Source organism: Lithobates pipiens, unplaced genomic scaffold (genome assembly GCF_037356315.1).
Source record: "Lithobates pipiens isolate NorthernLeopardFrog02 unplaced genomic scaffold, aLitPip1_a1.2 Scaffold_8, whole genome shotgun sequence".
NCBI classification, from domain to species: Eukaryota; Metazoa; Chordata; class Amphibia; order Anura; family Ranidae; genus Lithobates; species Lithobates pipiens.
In genome coordinates, this window is record NW_027507903.1 from 6,688,370 (window position 1) to 6,714,015 (window position 25,646).

Sequence of the window (25,646 nt, forward strand, 5' to 3'; positions counted from 1 at the left end):
GGGGGGTTAATAATCAGACACTTACCTGTCCCAGGGTCCAGTGATGCAGGGGGGAACAAAGCCCCCCCCCCCCCCCTCGTTCCACGCTCCGCTCGCGGCACCGTCATTCGTACTGTGGGCACCCGGCTGTGGCCACACAGCCGGGCACCCACTGCGCATGCGCGAGCGGCGTAGGGCGCCGTGATACGCCGCGCAGTCACCTGGGACACGTGACAGGTCCCAGGTGACTGTGCGGGGTGAGGGGAAGTGATGTCACCAGCCCGGGCAAGGAAGAAGGCAGACTACGAGGGACCCCCTAGCAACAGGCATTTAGAGGCGAGTAAAAAAAATTATTTTTTTGGTGGCAACACCACTTTAAGAGAAAACAGCTTCACCTACTAAGCGAAGTGAACACTCGCCTTGCTAGAGGAACAGTCTGCACTGTGCTTAACCCTTTCATGACTAAGCCTATTTTTGACATTTGGTGTTTGTTTACAAGTTAAAATCCATATTTTTTGCTAGAAAATTGCTAGAAAATTACTTGGAACCCCCAAATATTATATATATATATATATATATTTTTAGCAGAGATTCTAGAGAATAAAATGGCGATTGTTGCAATATTTTATGTCACACGGTATTTGCGCAGCGGTGTTTTAAAACGCAACTTTTTGGGAAAAGGGACACTTTCATGAATTTATAAAAAAAACAAAAAACAGTAAAATTAGCCCAATCTTTATTTGCATAATGTGAAAGATAATGTTACGCCGAGTAAATAGATACCAAACATGTCACACTTTATAACTGCACACACCTGTGGAATGACGACAAACTACGGTACCTATAAACCTCAATAGGCGACGCTTTAAAAAAAATTACCATGTTAGAGTGACAGATGAGGTCTAGTGCTAGAATTATTGCTCTCGCTCTGACGATCCCTCACATGTGTGATTTGAACACCGTTTACATATGCGGGCGGGGCTTCCATATGTGTTTTCTTTGCTGCGTGAGCTCGCGGTGACGGCGGGCGCTTTAAAAAAAATGTTTTTTCTTATTTATTTTAAAATTAATAAATTGTTTTTTGTTTTTTTTTAATCACTTTTTTTAATCACATTTTTTTTGATCACTTTCATTGCTGTCACAAGGAATGTAAACATCCCTTGTGACAGTAATAGGTGGTGACAGGTACTCTTTATGGAGGGATCGGAGGTCTAAAAGACCCCCCCACCCCTCCTTTACACTTCAAAGTATTCAGATCGCCGTTTTTGGCTATTCTGAATACCGTATATATTTTTTAATCCGGCGCCATTGGCAGCCGAGTAAACAGGAAGTGACGTCATGACGTCGCTTCCGTGTTTACTATTAGGAGACTGGAATGAAGCCGCTTACAGCTTCATTCCAGTCCCTCCCTAGCCGCTAGAAGTGGCGGATTGTTCATCGGTGCTCCCGATTGAACGGGAGCCCCGGTAAGAGCGGCGGGGGGGAGTCCCCTCCCGCTCCTCCGGCATAACAGCCGAGCGGTTTTCAGCCGCATCGGTTGTTATTGCTGGAAAGCCAATCGCCGGCTCTAAAAATCAGTACTGCAGCTTCGGGCATCATCCCGGTATAATCCCCGGAAGCCGAGTACGCACATCTGTGTACGCAGTATTACACCCTAAAGATTTAATATATTGCAGCTTGCCAATCTTTAGATGTGGCGGCTGCATTCGTTTTCTTTTTTAGGCTTTTTTTTTTTCCCCCTTCTGTTTTCACCTGGTGATCTGGCCAGTAACATTCTGGCCAGTAAAATAAAGGAAAGAAAGCTAAGCTACTAGCTTACTAAGCTAAGCAGGGCAATAACTTCTCTGCAGGATGTGGAAACCTTGGAAGAAGATCTGAACAAATGAATGGGGGGAGGGGCAACTACATGGCAAATGAGGTTTAATGTAGAAAAATGTAAAATAATGCATTTGGGTGGCAAAAATATGAATACAATCTATAGACTGGGGGGAGGGGAACCTCTGGGGGGATCTAGGATGGAGAAGGACCTGGGGGTCCTAGTAGATGATGGGCTCAGCAATGCCAAGCTGCTGCTAACAAAGCAAACAGAATATTGGCATTAAAAAGGGGATCAACTCCAGAGATAAAACGATAATTCTCCCCTCTACAAGACTCTGGTCCGGCCGCACCTGGAGTATACTGTCCAGTTCTGGGCACCAGTCCTCAGGAAGGATGTACTGGAAATGGAGCGACTACAAAGAAGGGCAACAAAGCTAATAAAGGGTCTGGAGGATATTAGTTATGAGGAAAGGTTGTGAGCTCTGAACTTATTCTCTCTGGAGAAGAGACGCTTGAGAGGGGATATGATTTCATTATATAAATACCGGACTGGTGACCCCACAATATATAAATACTGTAATGGTGACCCCACAATATATAAATACCGGACTGGTGACCCCACAATATATAAATACCGGACTGGTGACCCCACAATATATAAATACCAGACTGGTGACCCCACAATATATAAATACCGGACTGGTGACCCCACAATATATAAATACCGGACTGGTGACCCCACAATATATAAATACCGGACTGGTGACCCCACAATATATAAATACCAGACTGGTGACCCCACAATATATAAATACCAGACTGGTGACCCCACAATATATAAATACCAGACTGGTGACCCCACAATATATAAATACCAGACTGGTGACCCCACAATATATAAATACCGTACTGGTGATCCCACAATATACAAATACCGTACTGGTGACCCCACAATATATAAATACCGGACTGGTGACCCCACAATATATAAATACCGGACTGGTGACCCCACAATATATAAATACCGTACTGGTGATCCCACAATATACAAATACCGTACTGGTGACCCCACAATATATAAATACCGGACTGGTGACCCCACAATATATAAATACCGTACTGGTGACCCCACAATATATAAATACTGGACTGGTGACCCCACAATATACAAATACCGTACTGGTGACCCCACAATATATAAATACCGGACTGGTGACCCCACAATATATAAATACCGGACTGGTGACCCCACAATATATAAATACCGTACTGGTGACCCCACAATATATAAATACCGGACTGGTGACCCCACAATATATAAATACCGTACTGGTGACCCCACAATATATAAATACCGGACTGGTGATCCCACAATATACAAATACCGGACTGGTGACCCCACAATATATAAATACCGGACTGGTGACCCCACAATATATAAATACCGGACTGGTGACCCCACAATATATAAATACCGGACTGGTGACCCCACAATATATAAATACCGGACTGGTGACCCCACAATATATAAATACCGTACTGGTGACCCCACAATATATAAATACCGTACTGGTGACCCCACAATATACAAATACCGTACTGGTGACCCCACAATATAAAAATACCCGACTGGTGACCCCACAATATATAAATACCGGACTGGTGACCCCACAATATACAAATACCGGACTGGTGACCCCACAATATACAAATACCGGACTGGTGACCCCACAATATAAAAATACCCGACTGGTGACCCCACAATATATAAATACCGGACTGGTGACCCCACAATATATAAATACCGGACTGGTGACCCCACAATATACAAATACCGGACTGGTGACCCCACAATATATAAATACCGGACTGGTGACCCCACAATATATAAATACTGGACTGGTGACCCCACAATATATAAATACCCGACTGGTGACCCCACAATATATAAATAACGGACTGATGACCCCACAATAGGGAGAAAACTATTTTGCAAAAGGGAGTTTAACAAGACACGTGGCCACTCAGGTTTGACCTTAAACTACATAGAGGGTTCTTTACTGTAAGAGCGGCAAGGATGTGGAATTCCCTTCCACAGGCGGTGGTCTCAGCGGGAGGAATCGATAGTTTCAAAAAACTATTAGATAATCACCTGAACGACCACAACATACAGGGATATACAATGTAATACTGACATATAATCACATCACATAGGTTGGACTTGATGGACTTGTGTCTTTTTTCAACCTCACCTATTATGTAACTATGTAACATTTACACAATTTGTTGCTGAATTTCTTTTGCATATTAAAAGTAAAAATAAAAAAAATAAAAATCATGGAAAAGACTAAAGATTACCCTTTTAGGACAAAGCTTACCTCTCCATTGGCTAAAATCTTTTTCAGCTCCGCAGAGGAGGTCTTTAAACTGTGAAATAAATAAATAAACAAATGAATAAATAAAGGACAGAACATGAACATTACAAGTTAAAAAAAATAATCTGACTAATTCCCCAAAGTTTCTGTATTTGTAACACACAACTTGTAGCTCAATGAAAGCACCCAGCCTCCTCCTGGGAGGTTCTCTGTGCCGGGATACCCGCCTTCTGCTCTTTTCTATACATCTAATATGTATGAGGTGTATCAGATTGATATCATTTTATGGAACCGGTTCACATTCCAGTGACAGTAGACGCAAACACTAAGGGCCGGTTCACACAGGGGGCGATGCGAGGCGACACGACTTGCCTCGCCGCGACCTGACAAGTCGCCCTCGTTCTGTACAATGGAACCGTTCTGAGAGGAGCAACTCGAGTCGCTCCGACTCAGAAAAAAGGTTCCTGTACTACTTTCGGGCGACCTCGGGGCGACTTGCATTGACTTCTATACAGAAGTCATTTGCAAGTCGCCGCTGAGGTCGCGGCAGGTCGTGGCGAGGCAAGTCATGTCGCCTCGCATCGCCCCCTGTGTGAACCGGCCCTAACTGAGTGATATTTACAGTGCTGTAAAAATGCATTTGCCCCCTTCCTGATTTTTTTTATTTGTTCGCTAATTTGTCACACATAAATGATTCAGATCATCAAACGAATGTAAATCTTACACATAGATAACCCGAGTAAATACAAAATGCAGTTTTTAACTGCTTGCTGAACAGACGCCGTCATTATACTGTGGGCAGGTTGGCACGGCTGCCTGAATCGCCGTAGGTGTACGTTGGCCGCTTTAAGAGCGATAGGGGGGCCTGCGACGCTGAAACAGAGGCAGAATGGGGATCTGCCTATGAAAACAAGGCAGATCCCCGTTCTGACAGGGGAGTAGAGAGAGATCTGCTGTTCCTAGTGATCAGGAACAGCGATCTCTCTGCTCCTCCAGTCAGTCCCACCCCCCCACAGTTAGAAACACCTACCAGGGAACACTTAACCCCTTGACCGCCCCCCTAGTTTTAACCTCTTCTCTGCCAGCGACATTTATACAGTAATCAGTGGGTATTTTTAGCTCTGATCGCTGTAAGACCCCTTTCACACTGAGCCGCCACCGGCGTCGGCGGTAGAGCGGTGCTAATTTAGCACCGCTTTACCGTAGTTTTAGCGGCGCTATTTCAGGGGCGGATTTAACCTCTTTTCAGCCGCTAGCGGGGCGGGGGTTAAAACAGCAAAATGGCGCCGCACCGGCAGTTTCCCCGGCCCATTGTTTTCAATGGGCAGGAGCGGTTAAGGAGCGGTGGCTCCTATGCCTCTGCAGAAGGAGCTGCTTGCAGGACTTTTTGTGACGCCCCGCCAGTACAGCGCCCCCAGTGTGAAAGCACTTGGGGCTTTCACACCGAGTTTGCAGCTGAGGCTTTTTTTCAGACGCTATGCAGACGCTACTTTCAGCGCTGGAGTGCCTGAAAAATGCTTCATTGTGAAAGGGGTCTAAAGAAAATTGAATAAGAAAATTGCATGGTGTATGGCCAGCTTACTGGCTTTTTTTTTTTTTTTTTTTTGTAACGTCCAGTGTGTATGAGGCCTAATGAGGAAAGTGTCAGGGTTTGCATCCCATCAGACGTGATTTCCTATTGGGAGTACCTTACTAAAAATTCACATTTTTTGTTTTTTGTTGCAAGGGATGCAAAAAACTTGTATCTTAGTGCAGACTTCTGGGAAAATCAATGAGCCAATCACACAAGCGGGAAATGAGAGTTCTGTATACCATCTGTGTACAAAACACCTTCAGGCGGCCATATTGCATTTTAACAACTTTCCGACCGCTGTCAGGACATATACGTCAGCAGAATGGCACGGCTGGGCAAAGTAACGTACCCGTACGTTACTTTGAATTTCCCGCCGTGCGCGCGCACGCCTGCCCCGAGCTCTGTGACCGTGGTTGTGGGCTCGATCGCCTCTGGGATACCCGCAATCATGTCACGGAGCTGAGGAACGGGGAGATGCCGTTGTAAACAGCATCTCCCCGTCTCTGCCTTATGACAGGACATCGATCGTCTGCTCCCGGTCATCAGGAGCAGCGATCAGTGTCGTTTCACTGCTAGCCCATCCCCCCAAACAGTTGAAACACGGCCCCAGGACACACTTAACCCCTCCCCCACCCCCTAGTGGTTAACCCCTTCACTGCCAGTGAAATTTTTACAGTAATCAATGCAATTTTATTGCATTGATCGCTGTATTAATGCCAATGGTCCCAAAAATGTGTCAAAATTGTCCAATGTGTCAGCAATAAAGTCGCAGTCACGATAAAAAAAAATCGCTGATAGCCACCATTGCTAGTAAAAAAATAAAAAATATTAATAAAAATGCCATAAAACCTTTTGTATTGTACTGTGATTGTGTCCTATACAAAGTGCTGCGTAAACTGTTGGCGCTATATAAATTGTGTATAATAATAAAACTAACCTCTATTTTGTAGACTAACCTTTGCGCAAACCATTCAATATAGGCTTATTGCAATTTTTTTTTTTTTTTTTACTAAAAATATGTCGAAGAATACGTATCGGCCTAAACTGAGGAAAAAAAATGTTTTTTTAATATATTTTTGGGGGATTTTTATTATAGCAAAAAGATAATGCTTTTTTTTTTTTATTTTATTTTTTTTCGAAATTGACGCTCTTTTTTTGTTTATAGCAAAAAAAAATAAAAACCGCAGAGGTGATGAAATACCATCAAAAGAAAGCTCTATTTGTGGGAACAAAAGGACGTCAATTTTGTTTGGCAGTCACGTCGCACGACCGCGCAATTGTCAGTTAAAGCGACGCAGTGCCGAATTGCAAAAAGTGCTCTGGTCAGGAAGGGGGGGGGGGTAAAATCCTTCTGGGGCTGTAGTAGTTAAAGAAAAATAAGAGAGCTGAAGATTGAAACGTGGAAAGGTCAGATTTACATTCAATCACGATATGACTTGTGTCGCAATTATAGATGCATATTATTTATTTATTTTTTATTTGCTTTCTCATTTTTCCCCACGAAAGTGGAGTTACCCTTTATGTGTTATTGGGCCCTAAAGGACGATGATGCAGCTGGAGGAGCCAGGTGTGGGGGGAGACTTCAGGCTGTCTGAAAGCTCAACATTCATAATTCCGCAGCCCTGAGCAACGCTGAACACACGCGTGTATTCGTGTAGCGGGTCACGCTTTGGTTACCTTATTAGCAATCCATGTTAATACCATTTCCTTAGCTATTAAATAGCTGGCAGCTGCAGTAAGGACACCTGACTCATCGGGGGGGGGGGGGGTGTGAGATTTACAAAAACTGAAGCACTCTGAATCTGGTGCAGCTGTACATGGCAACCAATCAGCTTCCAACGTCAGCTTGTTCAATTAACCCCTACAGCCTCGGAAGATTTACCCCCCCCCCTTCCTGACCAGGCCATTTTTTGCACTACGACACTGCGTTATAGACCTGTGCACTGCCGAAAAATTTTAGTTTTCGTTTCATTTGTTTCCTTTTTTTTTTTTTTACACCTTTCGTTTTTCGACCCAAAAAAAATTTGTTATGGTCGTAATTTGTAAATTAGAAAATTCGTAAATTCAAAAAATCCGAATACAAGAAAGAAAATCAGAAAATTCTAAATAATAACTATTAAAATTCTAGGTATTGGAATTTCCTTTCAAATTTGGCTGTTAGTGAACGTAACGAATACGAATTTTATCCAAAGTTATGAATGCTGTATGACATGTGCAATTAGTTTGAAATTTGTTTTTTTTAAGGAATTTTCGACAAATTCGTTCATTCGGAAATATCCGAAATTAGCGAAAACCCGGTTTAACATATTTTTCCCAAAATTTGGGAAATTTTGAAATTCGAAAATCTGAAATAACTAGCTAATAACATAACTATTACTAACTATTAAATTCTAGGTATTGAAATTTAATTTCAAATTTGGATGTTCGTGAACGTAAAGCGAATACAAAATTATCTGAAGTTCTGAATTATCCGAAATAACGAATGTCGCATCTAAACTAATGGAACTTAACTAATTAATAATAATAAATAACAATAATAGTAATCAAAACTTTTTGTTATTTATTATTAATTTGTTCTGTTCCATTTGTTTAGATACGGCATTTGTTATTTCAAATAATTTCGTAGCGTTGGATAAATTCGGAAATATCCAAATAGGCAAAAACCCTTTTTATTATTAAAATTTGTTCAAGTAATAAAATCATTCAAGTAATAAAAAGTGGTGACGTATTTCTACTAGTTTCGCTCTAAATCAGCTTCTTCAGGAAATACATACATCTGTAACGAAGTATAAATATACATAATAAGATAACAGGAAAGATCATTTAGGGTACAAAATAAAAATAAGGGTACAAAATAAAAATAAGGGGGAAAAATAAAAAACACATGATACATTTAAGGTTCTTACCCCACTCGCTGTACCACCGCAGCACCCAAAGGGCCCCGGGAGAGTTGTGTTGTTTATTTTTCCCCCTTATTTTTATTTTGTACCCTTATTTTTATTTAATAAGATAACTGGAAAGATCATTTAGGGTACAAAATAAAAATAAGGGGGAAAAATAAATAACACATGATACATTTAAGGTTCTTACCCCACTCGCTGTACCACCGCAGCACCCAAAGGGCCCCGGGAGAGTTGTGTTGTTTATTTTTCCCCCTTATTTTTATTTTGTACCCTAAATGATCTTTCCTGTTATCTTATTATGTATATTTATACTTCTTTACAGATGTATGTATTTCCTGAAGAAGCTCATTTAGAGCGAAACTAGTAGAAATACGTCACCACTTGTACCAGTTTGTGCATTGTTAAACGATTTTATTACTTGAATAAATTTTGTCTGTTTTTTAACTCTGGCCTGATCACTTTGTACTAATGTTTCAACATGTACCGTAATAGTCCGCTAGCTCGTTTCTGTCCTCGGTAGGCCTGGTATAGGAACCAGGACTCCCGGCCTATATCCCTTACAATTCTGAATGATGGTACATCTTCACAATTTGTCTAGTTAACCGAATCGACGAGGCTTCTATTTTTATTTATTTCTTTGTATTTCATTATTAAAATTTAGGAAATTTCAAAATTCGAAAACCCGAAAATCTGAAATAACTATCTAATAATAACTTAACTATTACTAATTATTAAATTATTGGAATTGGAATTTCCGTTCAAATTTGTTTGTTAGTAACGAATATAAATTTATCCGAAGCTACGAATTATTCGAAATAACGAATGCCGCATCTAAACAAATGGAACGGAACAAATTAATAATAAAAAGTTTTGATCACTATTATTGTTATTTATTATTATTAATTAGTTACGTTCCACTCGTTTAGACGCGGCATTCGTTATTTCGGATAATTCGTAACTTCGGATAAATTCTTAACCTTAAAAAAGGTTTAGAACCACTTCAAAGTTATTGTAAAAATCTCGTTTTTTGTTTTTTTTTAAAATAACAAACATGTTATACTTACCTCCTCTGTGCAGTTGGTTTTGCACAGAGCACCTCCTCTTCACGAGTCCCTCTTCGGCTCTCCTGACTCCTCCCTCCTGTCGAGTGCCCCCCACAGCAAGCAGTACGGGGGCACCCAAGCCGAGTCACAGCTCCCTGTGTCCACTCAGACATGGAGACCTGGCCCGGCCCCGCCCCTGATTGGCTAACTGACTTTGATTGACAGCAGCGGGAGCCATCAGCGCCTCTTCTGTTTCTCAGCCAATCAGGAGGAGAGTCTTGGATGGCCGAGGCACTCGTAGACAATGCTAGATAGAAATGGAGCTCAGGTAAGTATTAGGGGGGCTGAGGGGGGCTGCTGCACACAGAAGGCTTTTTATCTTAATGCATAGAATGCACCTTCTGCGTTTACAACCCCTTTAAGCTTTGACAATAAAAGCGGGAAGCCGATAGGTTACTTTGATTGGTTACTGTGATTGGTTACTGTGCACTGCTGCACCAGATTTTGCACACTAAATTTTTAGTATACCAAACCCCCCCGTCCCCATTGTGCATACCCTTACCTATTGCTGGGCATACTGTCCGATATGGAAGAGTTGCAGTTATTCAATGAGCCGCCTCTGGTGTTCACCTACAAAGGAGAAAAAAAAGCAGTTTGATCCAGTCTTCTCTGACCCTCCCCTTCCACTTTCCACAATCCATATCATGATAGAACAGAGCCTTGGAGGTACTCTGCACATGCTCTTTTTTGGTGTGTATTGCTAGAGAGGCTCCTAAGGAGAGCAGATATAGTGAATGCAGAGTCCTGGGGAGACCACATATAGTGACTGCAGGCTCCTGGGGAGACCAGCTATAGTGACTGCAGGCTCCTGGGGAGACCAGATATAGTGAGTGCAGGCTCCTGGGGAGACCAGATATAGTGACTGCAGGCTCCTGGGGAGACCAGATATAGTGACTGTAGGCTCCTGGGGAGATCAGATATAGTGAATGCAGGCTCCTGGGGAGAGCAGATATAGTGAGTGCAGGCTCCTTAGGAGTCCAGATATAGTGAATGCAGGCTCCTGGGGAGATCAGATATAGTGAATGCAGGCTCCTGGGGAGACCATGTATAGTGAATCCAGGCTCCTGGGGAGACCAGATATAGTGAATGCAGGCTCCTGGGGAGAGCAGATATAGTGAGTGCAGGCTCCTGGGGAGAGCAGATATAGTGAGTGCAGGCTCCTGGGGAGAGCAGATATAGTGAGTGCAGGCTCCTGGGGAGAGCAGATATAGTGACTGCAGGCTCCTGGGGAGACCAGATATAGTGACTGCAGGCTCCTGGGGAGACCAGATATAGTGACTGCAGGCTCCTGGGGAGACCAGATATAGTGACTGCAGGCTCCTGGGGAGACCAGATATAGTGAATGCAGGCTCCTGGGGAGACCAGATAAAGTGACTGCAGGGTCCTGAGTTTAGTAACAATTTAAGCCATGGAAGGTTTTACCCCCACTTCATGACCAGGCAGTTTTTTTTGCTATTCAGCACTGCGCTACTGTCAATTGCACAGTCATGCAACACTGTACCCAAATGACCCAAATGACAAATTTCACAGTGTGAAAGTAGCCTAAGTGTATATATTGATTGGTTTGTGCAAAGGTTATAGCATCTACAAACTATGGGATAGATACTGGATTTCGGTTTTATACTAGTAATGGCGGTAATCAGCGACTCATAGCGAGACTGTGATATTGTGGCGGACAATTTGACACCAACTGACACTTTTGCAAACCAGCGACACCAATACAGTGATCAGTGCTAAAAATATGCACGGCCATTCTACTAATGAAACTGGCTGGGAAGGGGTTAAACATCTAGGGGTGATCTGATCCATCTGTGTGCATGAGAGCCCGATCTGATCCATCTGTGTGCACGAGAGCCCGATCTGATCCATCTGTGTGCACGAGAGCCCGATCTGATCCAATCGGTGTGCAGGAGAGCCTGATCTGATCCATCAGTGTGCACGAGAGCCCGATCTGATCCATCGGTGTGCACGAGAGCCCGATCTGATCCATCGGTGTGCACGAGAGCCCGATCTGATCCATCGGTGTGCAGGAGAGCCTGATCTGATCCATCGGTGTGCATAAGAGCTCGATCTGATCCAATCGGTGTGCAGGAGAGCCTGATCTGATCCATCAGTGTGCACGAGAGCCCGATCTGATCCATCGGTGTGCACGAGAGCCCGATCTGATCCATCGGTGTGCACGAGAGCCCGATCTGATCCATCGGTGTGCAGGAGAGCCTGATCTGATCCATCGGTGTGCACGAGAGCCCGATCTGATCCATCGGTGTGCACGAGAGCCCGATCTGATCCATCGGTGTGCACGAGAGCCCGATCTGATCCATCGGTGTGCACGAGAGCCTGATCTGAACCATCGGTGTGCACGAGAGCCCGATCTGATCCATCAGCGTGCATGAGAGCCCGATCCGATCCAATCGGTGTGCACGAGAGCCTGATCTGATCCATTGGTGTGCACGAGAGCCCGATCTGATTTATCGGCGTGCACGAGAGCCCGATCTGATCCATCGGCGTGCACGAGTGCCCGATCTGATCCAGCAACGTGCACGAGAGCCGATCTGATTCATCGACGTGCACGAGAGCCCCATCTGATCCATCGACATGCACGAGAGCCTGATCTGATCCAGCAACGTGCACAAGAGCCCAATCCAGCGATGTACACGAAAGTCCGATCCAGTGACGTGCACGAGAGCCTGATCTGATCCATTGACGTGCACAAGAGCCTGATCTGATCCATCGATGTGCACGAGAGCCCGATCTGATCCATCGACATGCACGAGAGCCCGATCTGATCCATCGGTGTGCACAAGAGCCTGATCTGATCCAGCAACGTGCACAGGAGCCCGATCCAGCGATGTACACGAAAGTCCAATACGATCCAGCGACGTGCACAAGAGCCTGATCTGATCCATCGACGTGCACGAGAGCCTGATCTGATCCAGCAACGTGCACAAGAGCCCAATCCAGCGATGTACACAAAAGTCCGATCCAGTGACCTGCACGAGAGCCTGATCTGATCCATTGACGTGCACAAGAGCCTGATCTGATCCATCGACGTGCACGAGAGCCTGATCTGATCCATCGACATGCACGAGAGTCTGATCTGATCCATCAACGTGCACGAGAGCCTGATCTGATCCAGCAACGTGCATAAGAGCCCGATCTGATCCAGCAATGTACACAAAAGTATGATCCGATCCAGCAACGTGCACGAGAGCCTGACCTAATCCATCAACGTGCACGAAAACCCAATCCAATCCCATCCGTAAATGAAAGTCCGATCCGATCCAGCGACGTGCACAAGAGCCTGATCTGATCCATTGACGTGCACGAGAGCCTGATCTGATCCAGCAAAGTGCACAAGAGCCGATCCGATCAAGCGATGTACACGAAAGTATGATCCGATCCAGCAACGTGCACAGGAGCCTGATCTGATCCATCGACATGCACGAGAGACTGATCTGATGCAACAACGTGCACAGAGCCGATCCGATCCAACAACGTGCACGAGAGCCCGATCTGATCCAGCGGCGTGCATGAGAGCCCGATCCGATCCAGTGACGTGCACTAGAGCCCCCCCCAAATCCATACCATACCCTTATCCAAGCATGCAGCCCAGCAAGTCAGGAAATGGGAGGGGCGAGCAAGTGCCCCCCACTCCTGCACCATACCGTGCTACGTGCCATCAACATGCGGGGTGAGCGGCCGGTAGTTGTGAGGAAGCTTATCAAAATCCAAAATCTCCCAAATCCCGCCCCCCACGTGAATGAGTATGGGGTACATAGTACCCATTCATCAAAAAAAGTGTCAAAAAGTAATAAAAACACAGAGACAGTTCTTGACAATTCCTTTATTAAAAAAATAAAATAAAAAATTGTCCCCCATGTAAATCCATCGTCAATCACCCCGCCCGCTGCATTCAAAAAATAAAAAAATGCTCTTGCCGTCCATGAAGGCTGGCCGCCTACTGACACTTTTTATACAGGCAAGGGGCAGGGCCACCTGGCTACATCACCTGGTGGTCCCTCCCCCTTATGACATCACCTACCCAGCATGCACCGGTCTGTGACATCAGAAGGGGACAGAACCACCAGGTGATGTAGCCAGGGGCCCCGCCCCTTACCTAAATAAGAACAGTCAGCCGGCCTTCATGGACGGCGGGAGCGTTTATTTTGCTTGTTTGGAACAGAGTGCTTTGGCTCTGCCTACCCCCACCCCAAAGCCCCTACCCCCTTAAGTTGAGGGCATGTGGCCTGGTATGGTTCAGAAGGAAGTGCCTTCACTCACCCCCTCTCTCTCCTGACCTGCCGGTTCTGCGTGCTCGGATAAGGGTCTGGTATGAATTTTGGGGATTTTTTTTTACTTTTGGTGTTAGGTTCCACGTTATCGCATCCAGTAAATGTTAGTGAATTTACCCCTTTGTCTCTTATATAGCAAAAAATAAATAAAAACCAAGTGATGATTAAATACCACCAAAAGCAAGCTCTATCTGTCTCAAAAAAAATGCTAAAAATGGAGTATGGGTACAGTGTTGCATGGCCGCGCAATTGTCATTCAAAGCGTGACAGTGCTGAAATCTGAAAATTAGCCTGGGGAGGAGGGGGGTAAAAGTATCTGGTATTGAAGTGATTACAAAAAGGAGGATTGTATCAGTTTAATGATCATATTAAATTATCTAGATTCCTACAATCAGATTCTTCCGGGCCAGTCAGAAAATTTTCACATAAATCAATTGATTTTGCTTGAAATTGATTGATGACACAGTATTTTTCTTTACAATAATTCATAGATCAAATGATATTATCCAATTTTGTGAATAATAGTATTAGGATTGTCACTTATATAACCACCACAAGGTTACCTGCAGCCCCTTGCATCTTTCTGTGCAGCTCTTGGGGCCACTATAGTCTAATCTGTGTTTCTTTATCGCCCTGTTATAGCAGTGATTTATAGCAGCCTCGTGTAAAGTTTCCAGTCCCCAACAGTCTCCTGTATCATGTCTGCAGTCTCGGACCATCTCTTGTATCATGTCTGCAGTCTCTGACCATCTCTTGCATCATGTCTGCAGTCTCTGACCATCTCTTGCATCATGTATGCAGTCTCTGACCATCTCTTGTATCATGTCTGCAGTCTCTGATCATCTCTTGTATGATGTCTGCAGTCTCTGACCATCTCCTGTATCATGTCTGCAGTCTCTGGCCATCTCTTGTATCATGTCTGCAGTCTATAACCATCTCTTGTATCATGTCACCAGTCTCTGACCATCACCTGTATCATGTCTGCAGTCTCTGACCATTTTCTTTATCATGTCTGCAGTTTCTGACCATCTCCTGTATCATGTCTGCAGTCTCTGACCATCTCTTGTATCATGTCTGCAGTCTCTGACCATCTCTTGCATCATGTCTGCAGTCTCTGACCATTTCTTGTATCATGTCTGCAGTCTTAGACCATCTCCTGTATCATGTCTGCAGTCTCTGGCCATCTCCTGTATAATGTCTGCAGTCTATGACGATCTCTTTTATCATGTCAGCAGTCTCTGACCATCACCTGTATCATGTCTGTAGTCTCTGACCATGCCCTGTATCATGTCTGCAGTCTCTGACCATCTCTTGTCTCATGTCTGCAGTCTCGGACCATCTCCTGTATCATGTCTGCAGTCTCTGGCCATCTCCTGTATCACGTCTGCAGTCTATGACCAACTCTTGTATCATGTCAGCAGTCTGACCATCACCTGTATCATGTCCGTAGTCTCTGACCATCCCCTGTATCATGTCTGCAGTCTCTGACCATCTCTTGTATCATGTCACCAGTCTCTGACCATCACCTGTATCATGTCTGCAGTCTCTGACCCTCTCTTGTATCATGTCTGCAGTCTCTGACCATCTCCTGTATCATGTCTGTAGTCTCTGACCATCTCCTGTATCATGTCTGCAGTATCTGAGCATCTCTTGTATCAGTGATAGCGAACTTTGGCACCCCAGATGTTTTGGAACTACATTTGCCATGATGCTCATGCACTCTGCAGTGTACTTGAGCAACAAGGGGAAATGTAGTTCCAAAACATCTGGGGTGCCAAGGTTCGCCATTACTGTCTTATATCATGTTTGCAGTCTCTGACCATCTCCTGTATCATGCCTATAGTCTTTGACTATATACTGTATCATGTCTGCAGTCTCTGACCATTTTCTTTATCATGTCTGCAGTCTCTGACCATCTCCTGTATCATGTCTGCAGTCTCTGAGCATCTCTTGCATCATGTCTGCAGTCTCTGAGCATCTCTTGCATCATGTCTGCAGTCTCTGACCATCTCTTGTATCATTTGTGCAGTCTCAGACCATCTCCTGTATCATGTCTATAGTCTTTGACTATATAGTGTAGTGTGTCTGCTGTCTCTGATAATGTATATTTACCAAATTTTATTTATGGTGATGTTGCCGCACTTGAGGCCCCCCCATATCAAGTAAGTTAACTAAAGGGTTAATGCCCAATGAGCTGCCAGTAAGATGCAAGGTTCAGCTCTACACCGTGCATGCGACTTTCACCAGTAAAAGGCGAGTCTTGCTTGTCAGCAGTGTAGAAGGTACAGCGTTTTTTTTCTTTTTTTTTTTTTGACGTTTCAATAAGTGGAACACAGCATTTCAAATCCATCCAACTTTACTGAAACAATTATTGAAATTCCTACCTTGAGGCCATGTATGTTCCGCTTCCCGGGAGGCTTGCAGGCTGCAACAGTAATAGACTAAATTGTAGATCACATCGGGGCCATTTACAATTCCTCCCCCCTCCCCCCTCCCTTTTTTTTTTTTCCCCTTTGAAATGAATCGTTTAAAAAGAAATGAGAGTGACACCAAAATTAGCAGCGAGGAATGATTGAAGAGAGGCTCTCCGAGCAGAGAGAGGAGTCCCAGAAGACGGGATCCTTTCTGTGAAATCGCACACCCTCCTGACACCGGCTCATCTAAATTCTAATTTCTGCTTAAAAAGACATAATACAAACACACACACACACAGCAAGCTAAACCTGATTGTGTACTGCCCTTAATTCCACATTGTGGAGCAGGTGCTGCGATCCTGGGAATTCCAGGCAATAGGAAGGAACCGACTATTCATATTAATATCCGGGATGTTGTCCACGTGCCGCCCGTCAGCCCCGGCCCCCTCTTATTAAATGTTCCTAATATCTTTTTCCACAAAGGTCAGTCCGGGCTCATTGCGGGCCACATACAGTAGCCTGGCATGTGGCACTTATATCCAAGCACGCAGCTACGCAGGTATAAATAATAGTGACCCCAGACGGCAAAATGTATGCCGAATATTCCCGACCAGAACGCAGATTCAATCTCAACCACCAAAATCCTAGTTAACGACCTTCTTCTTCCGAGCGTTCCAAGTCCATTCACACCAAAGCACCTACATTATTATTATTATTATTCAGGATTTATATAGCGCCAACAGTTTGCACAGCGCTTTACAATATGAGGGCAGACAGTACACTTACAATACAAATCAATACAGGAGGGATCAGAGGGCCCGGCTCGTTAGAGCTTACAATCTAGAATTTATTAATTTTTTATTTTTTTCTTGTTGATGTGTCAACTCACACCTATTAACCACTTGAGACCCCTTTGCAGGGACTACGTCTATTGACGTCGTCCCCTGCACGAGCGGCCTGCGCGGCGCGCTCTGTGATCGGCGAGTCTATGAGACTCGCCTGATCACTGATCCGAGCAAGGGGTCGATCCCGACCCCTTATCACGTGATCAGCTGTCAGCCAATGACAGCTGATCATGTGATACAACGGAGCCGGTAATCGGCTATTATTCCTCCTGACAGAGCGAGGAGAAAAAAAAAGAGCCGATCACCGGCAGCCGTGATCGGGACATCAGTCCCGATCAAGGCCAGCCCTGCCAGTGCCCACCTGCCCCCTGCCAGTGCCACCTCATTAAAAAATAAGTGCCCCCCGTCAGTGCCACCCAGCAGTGCCCATAGTGCCACCCAGCAGTGCCCACAATCTGCCTCAACAAAGGTGCTACACCACAGTGCCACATATCCGTGCCCATCAGTGTCATCTACCAGTGCCCAGCAGTGCCGCCCATCAGTGCCCAGCAGTGCCACCTATCAGAGCCACCTATCAGTGCCCATCAGTCCCATCTATCAGTGGTACCTATCAGTGCCACCCATCCGTGCCATCTTATCTGTGCCCATCTTTGCCCATCAATGCCGCCTTATCTGTGCCTATGGGTGCCACCTTATCTGTGTCTATTAGTGCCGCCTTAACTATGCCTATCAGTGCCCACCAGTGCAGCCTATCAGTGCTGCCTCATCAGCGCACTTCAATGAAGGAGAAAAATGACCTGTTTGCAAAATTTTATAACAAACTATTAAACATGATTTTTTTTTTTTTGCTTTTTTTTTGTTTGTTTAGCAAAAAATAAAACTCCCAGCTGTAATTAAATACCACCAAAAGAAAGCTCTATTTGTGGGAAAAAAATGATAAAAATTTCATTTGGGTACAGTGTTGTATGCCCGCGCAATTGTCATTCAAAGTGCATCAGCGCTGAAAGCTGAAAATTGGTCTGGGCAGGAGGGGGGTTTAAGTGCCCAGTAAGCAAGTGGTTAAAGAATATGTTACCCCCCAACATTTCCTATTCCTGATAAATAAAAAAAAAGGAGGAAAATAATTTTTCGATCCCCCTGCAGATTTTGTAAGCTCGCCCACTTACATAGAAATGAGGGTCTATAATTGTTATCATGGGTGTATTTTAAAGTGGTTGTAAAACCTTAAAGGGGAACAAAGAGGAGCCCCCTAAGGATGGGACTTTACCGGTGTCCTGCCGAGAACTGTCCCCCCAACCGGATAGCGTCCGCCCTGTACTGCGAAGGCTCAGCACTTGCGCAGTACGGAGGACAAAGGAGAGCAGGATCTCAAATTTTCCAGCAAAAAAAATCCGATCGGACTTTTTCCGATCGTTTGTAGAGAATTACGTTCGGACAAAGGTACCTACGCATGCTCAGATCAAATTACGAGACCAAAGCTATTGGCTACTAGCCTCAACGTAGTCCCGTTGTTACGAACGAACGTCACCACGTTCCGAACGATCGGATTTTCCGACAACTTTGTCTGACCTTATTTATGCAACACCAGTTTAAGACAAAATCTGTCGGGAAAAAAAAATTGATTTTGTCATCGGAATTTACGACCGTGTGTACAAGGCATTCGATATTACATTTCCCGGGAAAATCCCCTGATGAAGGAGACAGCTGTCATCTCTGAAACGCGTTGCATTCAGGAAGATATATATCTTTTCTTTCCATTCATTGTATATATACATCCACGTTTATGTGCAATATTCTATATGCGTTTTTTCAATAAATACTTGATATTTTTCTAATATTGTCTGTTTATGTGGTAGTTGCCGGTAAAGTGCCATTCTTAGGAGGTTCCTCTTTGTTCCTTGACACATTTGGCCGCAATGACATCACATGCACGTGGGAGCCGCCGGTCACGGCACGCTGCTGAAAAAACCAGCACCAGCGGCCCGTTTCTTCAGTGTGCATGCGCCAATGGCGTCGGCAGCAGCGAATATACTGAATATCTCTTAAACTGTGCAAGTTTAGGAGATATTCAAGGTACCTTAACAGGTAAGTCTTGTTATAGGCTTACCTGTATGTAGAAGTGGTGTAACAGAGTTTACAATCACTTCCATACCGGGCCTATTCTGGCACTCCTCTCCTGTAAAAATCATAGGTTTTTTTTTGCTCTAAAATTACTCAGAACTCCCCAAACATTATATATATATATATATATACATATATATATATATATATATATATATACACACACACACATATATATTATATATACACACACACACACACACACACACACACACACACATATATATATATTGTATATACAAAGCCGCGCCAACCCTCCACTACATATAATGGAAAATTAAAATCTAAAAGATAAAATAAGATATGAAAAAAAACTAATACAATTATGCAAAAAGACCTCAAATAGTGTGTAGATAACCAAAAAAGCCAAACATGGCATAAAGTGAAAAAAAGTCCAATTTAAGAAAAGTTCATAGGTGAATCCAAATAGCGGACGTAAGTGTTCTTAAATGACAACATCACAGTGGTTCAACACTTTCCAAGGCGCGTGAGATACCCGTCACCGTATGTTGAATGCGCTTACCAAAAAATATATGGAATGAAGCATATACAAATGATAAGAGGATGACATCCAGGTTAACCTTCCTCAGCTGGGTCAGCACTCCATCTCTTAGCGGTGTTTCCAAGATAATAGTCTGTTCAGTGGTCTCGATATGAAGCACTCAGAGGCCCACAGAAAAGAAAGGGACTGACATAGCGTAATAACGTAGGAACAGTTTAATAAATAAAAGTAATGCACTTACAAGTATGTAGATAAAACACAGCATATAGGAGCAATGTAAAAAGCCGGCCGGCAAACAGGAGCCTGTCCTCCTCTCCTACAACGTGGTGGCGTCACTGCATGCCTTCCCAGACACGTTTCGTCATACCTGACGTTGACGTTGTTACATTGCTCCTATATGCTGTGTTTTATCTACATACTTGTAAGTGCATTACTTTTATTTATTAAACTGTTCCTACGTTATTACCACACCCAGGCCTGATTATTGCCACACCTGTTCACAATCAAGGCATCACTTAAATAGGAGCTCCTTGACACAGTAAGGTTCACCAGAAGATCCTTAAAAGCTACACATCATGCCGAGACCCAAAGAAATTCAGGAACAATTGAGAAAGAAAGTAATTGAGATCTATCAGTCTGGAAAGGGTTATAAAGCCATTTCCAAAGCTTTGGGAATCCAGCGAACCACAGTGAGAGCCATTATCCACAAATGGCGAAGACATGGAACAGTGGTGAACCTTCCCAGGAGTGGCCGGCCGCCCAAAATTACCCCAAGAGCGCAGCGACGACTCATCCAAGAGGTCACAAAAGACCCCACAACAACGTCCAAGGAACTGCAGGCCTCACTTGCCTCAGTTAAGGTCAGCGTTCATGCCTCCACCATCAGGAAAAGACTGGGCAAAAATGGCCTGCATGGCAGAGTTCCAAGGAGAAAACCACTGCTGAGCAAAAAGAACATCAAAGCTCGTCTCAATTTCTCCACAACACATCTTGATGATCCCCAAGACTTTTGGGACAACATTCTGTGGACCGATGAGACAAAAGTGGAACTCTTTGGAAGGTGTGTGTCCAAGTATATCTGGCGTAGAAGGAACACTGCATTTCATAAAAAGAACATTATACCAACAGTAAAATATGGTGGTGGTAGTGTGATGGTCTGGGGCTGTTTTGCTGCTTCAGGACCTGGGAGACTTGCCGTGATAAAAGGAACTATGAATTCTGCTGTCTACCAAGAGATCCTGAAGGAGAATGTCCGACCATCTGTTCGTGTACTCAAGCTGAAACGAACTTGAGTTCTGCAGCAGGACAATGATCCTAAACACACCAGCAAGTCCACCACCGAATGGCTGAAGAAAAACAAAATGAAGACTTTGGAGTGGCCTAGCCAAAGTCCTGACCTGAATCCTATTGAGATGTCGTGGTATGACCTTAAAAAGGGCGTTCATGCTCGAAAACCCTCTAATGTAACTGAATTAGGACAATTCTGCAAAGATGAGTGGGCCAAAATTCCTCCAGGACGCTGTAAAAGCCTCATTGCACGTTATCGCAAACGCTTGGTTGCAGTTGTTGCTGCTAAGGGTGGCCCAACCAGTTATTAGGTTTAGGGGGCAATCACTTTTTCACACAGGGCCATGATGGTTTGGATTTTTTTTCACCTTTAATAATAAACACCTTCATTTACAAATTGCATTTTGTGTTTACTTGTGTTGTCCTTGACTATTGTTTAAATTGGTTTGATGTTCCGAAACACTTAAGTGTGACAAACATGCAAAGGAACAGGAAATGAGGAAGGGGGCAAACACTTTTTCACACCACTGTATACAGTGCCTTGCGAAAGTATTCGGCCCCCTTGAACTTTTCAACCTTTTGCCACATTTCAGGCTTCAAACATAAAGATATAAAATTTTAATTTTTTGTGAAGAATCACCAACAATTGTGAAGTGGAACGAACTCTATTGGATATTTTAAACTTTTTTAGCAAATAAAAAACTGAAAAGTGGTGTGTGCAAAATTATTCGGCCCCTTTACTTTCAGTGCAGAAAACTCACTCCAGAAGTTCAGCAAGGATCTCTGAATGATCCAATGTTGTCCTAAATGACTGATGGTGATAAATAGAATCCACCTGTGTGTAATCAAGTCTCTGTGTAAATGCACCTGCTCTGTGATAGTCTCAGGGTTCTGTTGAAAGCGCAGAGAGCATCATGAAGACCAAGGAACACACCAGGCAGGTCCGTAATACTGTTGTGGAGAAGTTTAAAGCCGGATTTGGATACAAAAAGATTTCCCAAGCTTTAAACATCCCAAGGAGCACTGTGCAAGCGATCATTTTGAAATGGAAGGAGTATCAGACCACTGCAAATCTACCAAGACCTGGCCGTCCCTCTAAACTTTCAGCTCAGACAAGGAGAAGACTGATCAGAGATGCAGCCAAGAGGCCCATGATCACTCTGGATGAACTGCAGAGAACTACAGCTGAGGTGGGAGAGTCTGTCCATAGGACAACAATCAGTCGTACACTGCACAAATCTGCCCTTTATGGAAGAGTGGCAAGAAGAAAGCCATTTCTCAAAGATATCCATAAAAAGTCTCGTCTAAAGTTTGCCACAAGCCACCTGGGAGACACACCAAACATGTGGAAGAAGGTGCTCTGGTCAGATGAAACCAAAATCCAACTTTTTGCCCACAATGCAAAACGATATGTTTGGCGTAAAAGCAACACAGCTCATCACCCTCAACACACCATCCCCACTGTCACACATGGTGGTGGCAGCATCATGGTTTGGGCCTGCTTTTCTTCAGCAGGGACAGGGAAGATGGTTACAATTGAGGGGAAGATGGATGCAGCCAAATACAGGACCATTCTGGATGAAAACCTGTTGGAGTCTGCAAAAGACCTGAAACTGGGACGGAGATTTATCTTCCAACAAGACAATGATCCCAAACATACAGCAAAATCTACAAAGGAATGGTTCACAAATAAACGTATCCAGGTGTTAGAATGGCCAAGTCAAAGTCCAGACCTGAATCCAATCGAGAATCTGTGGAAAGAGCTGAAAACTGCTGTTCACAAACGCTCTCCATCCAACCTCACTGAGCTCCAGCTGTTTTGCAAGGAAGAATGGGCAAGAATTTCAGTCTCTCGATGTGCAAAACTGATAGAGACATACCCCAAGCGACTTGCAGCTGTAATCGCAGCAAAAGGTGGCTCTACAAAGTATTAACGCAAGGGGGCCGAATCATTTTGCACGCCCCACTTTTCATTTTTTTTATTAGTTAAAAAAGTTTCAAAAATCCAATAGATTTCGTTCCACTTCACAATTATGTCCCACTTGTTGGTGATTCTTCACAAAAAATAAAAATGTTATATCTTTATGTCTGAAGCCTGAAATGTGGCAAAAGGTTGAAAAGTTCAAGGGGGCCGAATACTTTCGCAAGGCACTGTATATTTTTTTAGCAGACACCCTAGGGAACAAAATGGCGGTCGTTGTAACTTTTTATGTTGCATGGTATTTGCGCAAAAAATTTTCAAACGCGTTTTTTTTTGGGGGGGGGGGGGAGACTGTTTCATGAATTAAAAAATAACAAAACAGTAAAGTTAGTCCAATTTTTTTGTATAATGTGAAAGATGAAGTTACGCCAAGTAATAATTTTATAGAATTGCGCACACTCATGGAATGGCACCAAAATTTGGTACTTAAAAATTTCCATATGCAACATTTAATTTTTTTTTTAAAGGTTACCAGTTTAGAGTTACAGAGGAGGTCTAGTGATAGAATTATTGCTCTCGCTCCAACGATCGCGCGATACCTCACGTGTGATTTGAACACCGTTTACATATGTGGGCGGGACTTACGTGTGTGTTCAATTCTGTGCGCGAGCGCCCAGGGAACAGTGGCGCTTTAAAAAAATATATATTATATTTTTATTGCTTATTTTACTTTCATTTTAATTTTTTTACACTTTCTCTTTTAATTTTAATTTTTTTTGATCACTTTTATTCCTATTACAAGGAATGTAAACATCCCTTATAATAGGAATAAGCATGACAGGTCCTCTTTATGGAGAGATCTGGGGTCAATAAGATCCCACATCTCTCCTCCAGGCTGGAAAGCATGGGATCAAAAAATAAAAAAAGGAAAAAAATTCACAATCCCCCACTTTCCAGACGCAATTGCGACTTTGTTTGCAAGCGCGGCCCTTACGTGACATCATAACGTCGCACCCGGGCCTCTGACTGTCATTGAGATGACTGGAAATCTTTATGATCTTCATCCGGCAGCGGCCGATTCTTTCTCCTGATCCCGGATGGCACGGGAGAGCCCGGAGAAGCACCGGAGGCCGACGGGAGATGTCCCCTCCCGTCGCCTGTAAGAACGATCTAGTGGCTGAACTGCCGCCATGATCATTCTTACAGTACACAGAATCGCCGACTGAAAAAGAGGATATCTGAATGATGCCTGTAGCTGCAGGCATCATTCAGATACCTCCGCTCAAATTCAAGGATGTCATATGACGGCCGGGGGGGGGGGGCGGAAAACCGTTAATGACATTGGCTGCACGGTTGGGGTGGTTGTGCTGATGCAGAATAAATTTGGGGCCAATCACACTTCTCCCTGATGGTATGGCATGATGGAGAAGCATCTGCCTGTATTTTTCAGCATTGATGACACTAATGATTCTGACCAAATCTCCAGCTCCATTTGCAGAAATGCAGCCCCTTGCAAGGGACCTCCACCATGCTTCACAGTTGGATGCAGACACTCATTATTGTACCGTTCTCCAGCCCTTCACCAACAAACTGCCTCCTGCTACAGCCACATATTTCACATTTGGACGTCCTTGGGTTGGAAGTAGTTAAAGAAGTTGGAAAGGCAGAAGGTGCATTCTATGAATTAAGATAAAAAGCCTTCTGTGTGTAGCGCCCCCCCCCTAATTACTTACCTGAGCCCCCTCTCTGTCCAGCGATACCCACAAGTCCATTGGCTGTCCGGGACTCTCCCTCCTGATTGGCTGAGACTAGACACAGCAGCAGTGCCATTGGCTTCTGGGGCTCTCAATCAAAGTCAGTTAGCCAATCAGAAGAGAGAGGGGGTGGGGCCGAACGGCAGCTCCATGTTTAAATGAATGCTGTGGGGGGCACTCAACAGGGAGGAGGGGCCAGGAGCACCGAAGAGGGACCTGAGAAGAGGAGGATCCGGGCTGCTCTGTGCAAAATCAACTGCACATAGGAGGTAAGTATAACATGTTTGTTATTTTATTTTATTTATTTTTTTAAAACGAGACTTTACAATCACTTTAAAGTGGTTGTAAAGTCAGAAGGCTTTTTATCTTAATGCATTCTATGAATTAAGATAAAAAGCCTTCTGTGTGCAGCAGCCTCCCTCAGCCCCCCTAATACTTACCTGAGCCCCATCTCTATCCAGCGATGTTGTAGGAATGTCTTGGCTGCCCGGGACTCCCCTCCTCAATGGCTAAGACAGCAGTGTGGCACCATTGGCACCTGCTGCTGTCAATCAAAGTCAGTCAGCCAATGAGAAGAGAAAGGGGACGGACCACGGCTCCATGTCCGAATGGACACTGGGAGCTGTGACTCGGCTCGGGTGCCCTCCATAACAAGCTGCTTGCTGTGGGAGGCCCTGAACAGGAGGGGGGGGGGGCCAGGAGCACCAAAGAAGGACCCGGAAAGAGGTGGATCCGGGCTGCTCTGTGCAAATCGGCGCG

At 44.3% G+C, this 25,646-nt stretch overlaps 1 protein-coding gene across 1 annotated transcript in view; it reads right to left on the reverse strand.

The window, feature by feature from the left end:
* The window catches only part of MAP2K5 (mitogen-activated protein kinase kinase 5), a 330,503-nt gene that overhangs the window by 237,566 nt on the left and 67,291 nt on the right, over positions 1-25,646 (reverse strand). The window contains exons 5-7 of the mRNA XM_077469109.1: positions 16,428-16,468; positions 10,254-10,321; positions 4,176-4,224 (exon numbers count right to left, since the gene is read on the reverse strand). Coding sequence (XP_077325235.1) covers positions 4,176-4,224; positions 10,254-10,321; positions 16,428-16,468 — 158 coding nt within the window. The remainder of the gene's footprint in view (positions 1-4,175; positions 4,225-10,253; positions 10,322-16,427; positions 16,469-25,646) is intronic.